The sequence below is a fragment of the Podarcis pityusensis genome (genome assembly GCF_964106645.2).
Source record: "Podarcis pityusensis genome assembly, chromosome: 10".
Classification (NCBI taxonomy): Eukaryota; Metazoa; Chordata; class Lepidosauria; order Squamata; family Lacertidae; genus Podarcis; species Podarcis pityusensis.
The window spans coordinates 63,201,994-63,208,931 of NC_138035.1; the positions used below are offsets into that span (position 1 = coordinate 63,201,994).

The 6,938-nt window shown below is 51.1% G+C and overlaps 1 protein-coding gene across 1 annotated transcript; it reads left to right on the forward strand.

Moving 5' to 3' along the window:
- Nucleotides 1-488: 488 nt before the first annotated feature.
- Nucleotides 489-6,625, forward strand: PIM3 (Pim-3 proto-oncogene, serine/threonine kinase). Its single transcript, XM_081023839.1, has 6 exons — nucleotides 489-1,234; nucleotides 1,845-1,954; nucleotides 2,114-2,164; nucleotides 2,649-3,012; nucleotides 4,313-4,489; nucleotides 4,826-6,625. The coding sequence occupies exons 1-6, from the start codon at nucleotides 1,150-1,152 to the stop codon at nucleotides 5,008-5,010; spliced, it is 972 nt and encodes a 323-aa protein (XP_080879965.1). The 5' UTR covers nucleotides 489-1,149; the 3' UTR covers nucleotides 5,011-6,625.
- The last annotated feature ends 313 nt before the right edge of the window (nucleotides 6,626-6,938 follow it).

Consider the following 6,938-nt stretch of genomic DNA (forward strand, 5'->3'; position numbering starts at 1 on the left):
TCCCGCTCATGCATATGCAAATCCGGCTCCCCTCCACTGGCTGCGGCGAGAAAAGCCGCCCTTCTCATTGGGCGCCGCGCTCCACCGCATGCAGATGAGAAGAGAACCTTCCCTTTTTCTCGCCCTCGCCCCGCCTCCGGTGATGAGAATTTTTCAGACGGTGTAACCTTGCGCGTCTCTCTTACTATCAGCAAATAGTTCCGGGGAGCACCGGGGGCGGCGGCCGCCCCGAAAGCCGCAGGGGACCCAGCTCGCCGAGAAAAAGAGAGAGAGAGAAGCCAGCCGCAACCCCCCACCCCACCTCTCGGATCTACTCCTAGCGGCGGAGATCTGGGGTTAGAGGGTGGGGGCGGGGGAGGACACCGCGCGTCCCTACCGCCAGTCAGTTCCCCCGCGGAGGGATATTACCGTAATGTGCGGGTGCGCAGCGAAATATCGAGAGTTAAGAAGAGGCGGCGCCGCGGAGCGAAGGGCTCAGAACAGGCGAGCGCTGCCGGGAAGAGGCTGAGTTGCTGCTGCTGCTGCTTCTGCTTCGGAGCTGCGCGCCTCCCTTGCGGCGCTGGATTGACTTCGGAGCCGCGCGGGCTCCAGCCGAGTGGATTTTCGTCTCGCGTGGGATCCTTTTTTTTCCCCACCCCCAAAAAACCAACAACAATTCGTGGCTCCTGGACCAAGCAACAGAGATCATTGTTTTTCCTTCTATATTTATAATAAATATATACATATATAGGGTTTTTTTGTTCCTTTTCTCCTCCTCTGTTTTCGTCTGGGATTCTCTGCTCGTCTCCGGGAACCAATATATTTTTGGAGAGGGTGTTTTCTTCCATCAGAGAGGGGGGGAAAAGAGATCTGCAAGATCCCCCACCACCCTCGACAGCTGCTTACAAGTCGCGATCTCCGTCTTGGGAGAGCCTCCCTCGCTGGCCTTTCTCAACTGCGCTCATCAGCTGTTTTTTGGGGGGAAGGGGGTGCTCTTCATCGTCCTCCCCCCTTTTTTCCCTCCCCTCCTCCGTTTTCTGCCCATTGACTTTTGACAACCTCGAGGGGAGCGGGGGGCGTCGGATCTCCGCATCGCGGTGGTGGTTCCCCCCTTTTTTTCCTGCCCCCACCCCACCCTTCCAGCCGTCCCCCCCCCCTTTTTTTTGGAAGATGTTACTCTCCAAGTTCGGATCCCTCGCTCATCTCTGCAACCCAACCAGCATGGACCACTTGCCCGTCAAGATCCTCCAACCAGGTAAACAACCCGTGACATTTCCTTCTCTCCCTTTTCCCGGGGGGGGGGGCGGTTTTATTTTTATTTTTTCTTCTGCGCGGGAAGAGAGAGAGAGAGATGTATGTGCTCTGTAAGCCTTCTGCGTCGCTGCGGCTGCGGCAGCTTTTCTGATCAGGATCTCGGCAGTGGGGCTAGATTTTCAGCTGTTTTGCGGGTGTAGAAACGTTCTCGCGGCTGGGTTTTATGTGGTTTTTATTTCACCCCACCCCACGTCGGGGGATTGGGTTGGGGGCATCCTTACCTATCAACATGGCTGGGAGCGGTGGCGTTTGGGGAGAATTCCTCCCGAGAATGCGAGAGGCGAAGGACACGTGAAAACCCCTTCCCCACGTCAAACGGGCTTGTTTGCAACTGGCTTTCCTCCCTGCTGGAGTTTGTGGTTTGGGTGATTTCCACTTGCGACCTTTTCGTGGGTGGCTCTTGTTTCGAGGACGGTTTTGGTGTGTTGTGTGTGTGTGTTTTCTCCCTGGAGTGAGATGGCTCCCCTTCTCCCTAAGGTGCGCTCGGTGATACATCTAGACGTTGTCGCCCCCTTTCTAACCCCCCTTCTTGTTTCCTTCCCGCCTTTTAGTGAAAGTGGAGAAGGAGCCGTTCGATAAGATCTATCAAGTGGGCTCCGTCTTGGGCAGCGGGGGATTTGGCACCGTCTATGCCGGGAACCGCATCTCCGATGGCTTGCCGGTAAGACGAGACTCCCGACCACGAGGCTTTTGTTGCTGCTTCCACCCCCGCAGCCCCCCTCCCACCGTGCGTGGCTGGAAATCCCGGCCACGGCCCCCCCAGAGCGAGGCGATGTCCCGTGCCGCCCCCCTAACCCTCTCTTTTTCTCCTCGCCCCCAGGTTGCCGTCAAACACGTCGTGAGGGAGAGGGTGACGGAATGGGGCACGATTGTAAGTATCCCGAATCACAAAAAAAAACCTTGTGCTATCCCTTGCTCTGCTTCCCCCCCCCCTGCCCCCCTCAACTGCATTTATCATGGAGGGCTAGCTATTGTTTTGTGGGGGTCCCCTTTCCCCTCCCTCCAGGCTGCTGCCGCCGCCACCATCTCCTCCTCTCCGGCCTCTGTTATTGTTTACGTTTTTTTTCCGGGGAGGGGGGAGATTTGGCGGGGTTTCTCCTCTTCCTCCCTCCCGCCCTCCCCTTTTGACTGCGGCAGGAGAGAGAGCAGTCTTTGGGCTTCCCCTTCGCTCCAGCCTCCCTGCTCTGCTGGAGTTTCCATTTGCAGGAAGCCCCGCGATTGGTTTTTTCAGATGGCCAAGAAAGGGGGGTTTCCCTTCCTTCCCCGCCTCCCCGTCTTGATATTCCGAAAGCTTCATCATGTCTTCCTTTTTTTCCCCCTCTCTCCCTCTTCCCTCCTCCTGCCGCTGCTTTCAGGGTGGAGTTATGGTACCCTTAGAGATCGTTCTGCTCAAGAAAGTGGGGTCCGGGTTCCGCGGGGTCATCAAGCTACTGGACTGGTACGAGAGGCCCGACGGCTATTTGATCATCATGGAACGGCCCGAATTGGTGAAGGACCTCTTTGACTTCATCACCGAGAAGGGAGCCCTGGACGAGGAGACGGCCAGGGGCTTCTTCCGACAGGTCCTGGAGGCCGTTCGCCATTGCTACAGCTGCGGCGTGGTCCACAGAGACATCAAGGATGAGAACCTCTTGGTGGATCTGAGGACAGGGGAGCTGAAGCTGATCGATTTCGGCTCCGGAGCCCTCCTCAAGGACACCGTCTACACGGATTTCGATGGTAGGCTCCCCCTCCCAACCAGAACCTCTCAATCTCTCTCAATTTCTCTCTCCCTCCCTCCTCTCTCTTAGTCACATTTTTGCCACCTACCACCAACGAGATATTTCTGCTGTAGCAGCCAGTAACAGATCTGGCAATTAAATCCTTCGCACCAGTGGCGGCTTGTGGGGGGGCGTCGAGTTGCGTAGGAAGAGAAGCGATTCCAGGCTGTGACGCACCACTTTATATATAATTATATTTTTCCCTGCCTTCGGAAGGATAAAAAAGGCATTTTCCTAGAGGGCAGCGTGTTTACGGTTGACTCAGGTGTTGCCTCTGCCAACCTTTCCATCTGTGACCCTCTTGGGTTTATATCCCCCCCCCCTTCCAAACCCACCCACCCTTCCCCATTCCTCTTTCCCAGGCGATGCTTTAGAAAAACCCTGCATTGCAGATTTGAGGAGGAGAGAGGGAGTTATCCCTCCCTTCTTTCAAGTTAAAAGGAGACCGGGCTTCTCAAACTTACTGTTGCTGTTTTTCCCTTATGGGTGGGGAAAGGGGTTTTGTTTTTTCCCCTCCTCCCTGGGGCGAAAGGGAGAGAGATATCAATGGGGGGCTCCTTCCCTGCCCGCCTCTCTCTCTAGTCAGCTGCAGCATTTAGCATCTGTTTGTTGTGAAACTGGAGCCTCGTGGCCATGTGACCTTCATCATCACGAATGGAGGTTTTTTTTTTTTATTTGGTATCCAAGTAACAGCTCAGTGCAAAGGGAGGGCAGTTGCTAGCAACCTCTTACGCAGAGAGGCAGATTTCTCTGCTCCTTAAAAAAAAAAGAATTATCCTCATTGATTTATTTTCACAAGGAAAGTGGCCGGTTTGAACGGGCTTTCGGAACCGATCAAAGCCGATTAGCTATATATAGCAAGCGAGACCCAAGTTTCACCTTTTTTTCCCTCTGTTTCCCTTCCCTCCCCTTTCCCTTCTCTCCCTTTGTCCTTTGTGTCTATTTTTGGTGCGGTACCGCAGACGCCACGTGCTCTGGGAAAGCGAGCTTTATGTTAGTAAACAGTCAGCTGATGGAGATCTGCGCTATCCGCTGTGAGGGAATAGAACCACCTCGGGGGCCAGATTAAAATGTGACCTAATACTAGGCATGATATAAGCTCTAGAATTTTCCAGCCTACGTGTGGCGTGCGTGGTGTGGATTTTAAAACAAAAACGGGGCTCGTTTTTAAAAATATACGCACATGCGCCCAGGTTGTTGCATGATCTCGACGGAAAGTTCAGCCAACGTAAAACAAATCTCGCCATCTTTTATCACAGGGACACGAGTATACAGCCCTCCGGAATGGATCCGGTACCACCGGTACCATGGGAGATCCGCCACTGTGTGGTCTTTGGGCGTCCTCCTATACGATATGGTCTGCGGCGACATCCCCTTCGAGCAAGACGAAGAAATCTTGAGGGGAAGGCTATACTTCAGGAGAAGAATTTCGCCTGGTAAGTGAGGTGTCGGAGGAACGCGCGCCCCCCCCCCCCCCGGCAGTCGAAATCACAAAATTATCTCCCAATACGTTTTTAATTTTACCGGCAAACCGTTTTAACTAGCCAATTTTATCACTAGCCAAAACAGACGTTGACCATTGATCACGTTGTCAACCGAGATTAAATCGATATTGTTTTGATCTGTTATCATGGGGCCCCTAAAAGGCATGGAGGGGGGGGCCCTCTCCCATAGGCCATTGCGAATTCTTGGCCTTTTTGTAATCTGAAAACAACCGCATGGGACCTTAACCCCTTTCTCCTCCTCATTCGCCTTCCTTTTTTGCATTTCAGAATGTCAACAGCTGATCAAATGGTGCCTTTCGCTGAGGCCTTCGGACCGGCCGACCCTCGACCAGATCTTTGACCACCCCTGGATGCACAAGTCGGACGTCGCCAAGTCAGAGGATTGCGACATCCGGCTACGGACCATTGACACGGATGTTTCCAGCACAAGTTCGAGCAATGAGAGCCTGTGAAATTGCTGAGGACCTTGCGGCGGGAGGGGCGGAGCCACGAGAGGGGCGGGGCGGGAGGGGAGGAGACCAGAGTGCTGCTACTGCTGCTGCCATATGTAGGAGGGGCTGGGGGGGGGAAATTGCATTCATTATCCTGTAGTCTGAATCTTTGTCGGAGGGACTTGATTTTTTTATCTCCCCCCCCCCCCCTTTTTGCCGGTTTCTGCTTTGGAACGAGAAATTTCCTTTGGAAACGCTGTTGTTTGGGAGTTTGTGGGGCCAGTACTTAGTCAAAGACTGCCCCCTTTTAATTTTTTTTTCCTTAAGGCAAAAGCAGTGACCTCTTTAAAATAACACGGTGAAAACCTTTTTGCTCTCATAGAGCCTGGACTAGATTTTATTTGCTTTTTTGAGTGCCTTTTTGAAAGCTGCTTCAGTGGGACTTTCTTTTTTGAGCTGTGTATGTCCAAAGAGGACCCCGCGCATGATAGGATCCTGTTCCCTCGAGCCCCGCTGCAAAAGGTGCTTGCGGAGAGCAACTTCTATGATGCCCTGGGAAAACATGTTCAGTGATTGAATGAAGTAGTCCCGTCCTCTGGCGATGGAATACTTGAACACAGACATTTCACTCCTTCCTGGTCCCCTGTCCCCTGCGCCCCACGCTTTTCCCCATTCCCCCGACTCCCCCCTCCAAGACGACCTCTGCTGCTCCCCACTCTGTTTCCAATAGGCTGCACATGTTCTCAGCTGTTTTATCAGGAACACTCACTCAAAACTTCATTTCATCATCTCTTCCACTGGGCACAAACACACACAAAAAGGCCCCTTCTCAACTCCCCCCAACCTGCAAGTCTTAAAAAAAAAAAAAATGTATGTATGGGCATGTTAAATGCACAATCAATGCAATATTCAAGGACTTTGTGTGTGTGTTTTTTTTCCATACCTGTATAATGTGTTTCTGTAAATTTTTGTTCCTTCTCCCTCCTCCCCATGTATTATACAGTTTTATTTATTGTCTGGAGTTTAGAAGACCTCTCACAGTCTCGATCTGTGACTATATTTATTTTAGCTAATTTATTTGTGTAGAATTATTCCAACACTGTGCTTTTTATCTCTCTTGCTCCTGTGACAGGAGTGGTTGGTCCACAACTAGTTTTTTGCATTCCTCTCTTGTCTCTTTCTCCATTTTTTTTGTGTGTTTTTTTGTTTCAAGAAGAAGAAGAAGAATTAAAAAGTCTGACCATACCTGTTTTTTGGGTTTTTTGTTTTTTTCATTTCGGGTTGGAAGATGGAAAATTGTACAAAGTCTAATTTAAGGGAACTAGAGTGACTTTAAAAGTTAGTCAGTATGCCTTTTTGTCTGGTATTATTTACATACCAGAACTGTAAAGTAATGCTGTTTGGAAGGGTTTTAAATTATTGACATTATACAGTCTTTGTGCATTGGCTCTGGAAGGAAGCGTGGCAGAGTCATAAACCTTAATTTATTTTAATAGCCGTGTGTTCTGTGATCTGGTTGCATTTATGCAGCTTGGATATGAATTTTCTCTCTCTCTCTCTTCTGTTTAACAGTGTGAAATGTATGGAGATCATATTTTTTTATACAGGTATTTCAATTAAACTTTTTTGTAGATAACCCGTGTGGCTTCTTCCTTTTGAACTCAGCTGGCCAGATACCAGTGGTTCTCAGTACAATACTTGTAAAGAGACTGCAAGGGAACCTTTGCCCCTCCATCTCCTAGAAGAATAGAATAGCAGAATTAGAAGGGACCACGAGGGTTATCTAGGAATCTTGCCCAACTCAGGGCTTGAACCCACAATTGAATCTCATGCTCTACCAACTGAGCTAGCTGCGGTCCCTGCTGAACTACAACTCCCATCAGCCTTAGCAAGCAGGGCAAGAGCCTGGGGTGTTGGGAGCTGTAGTGCAACAACATCTGGAGGGCCAG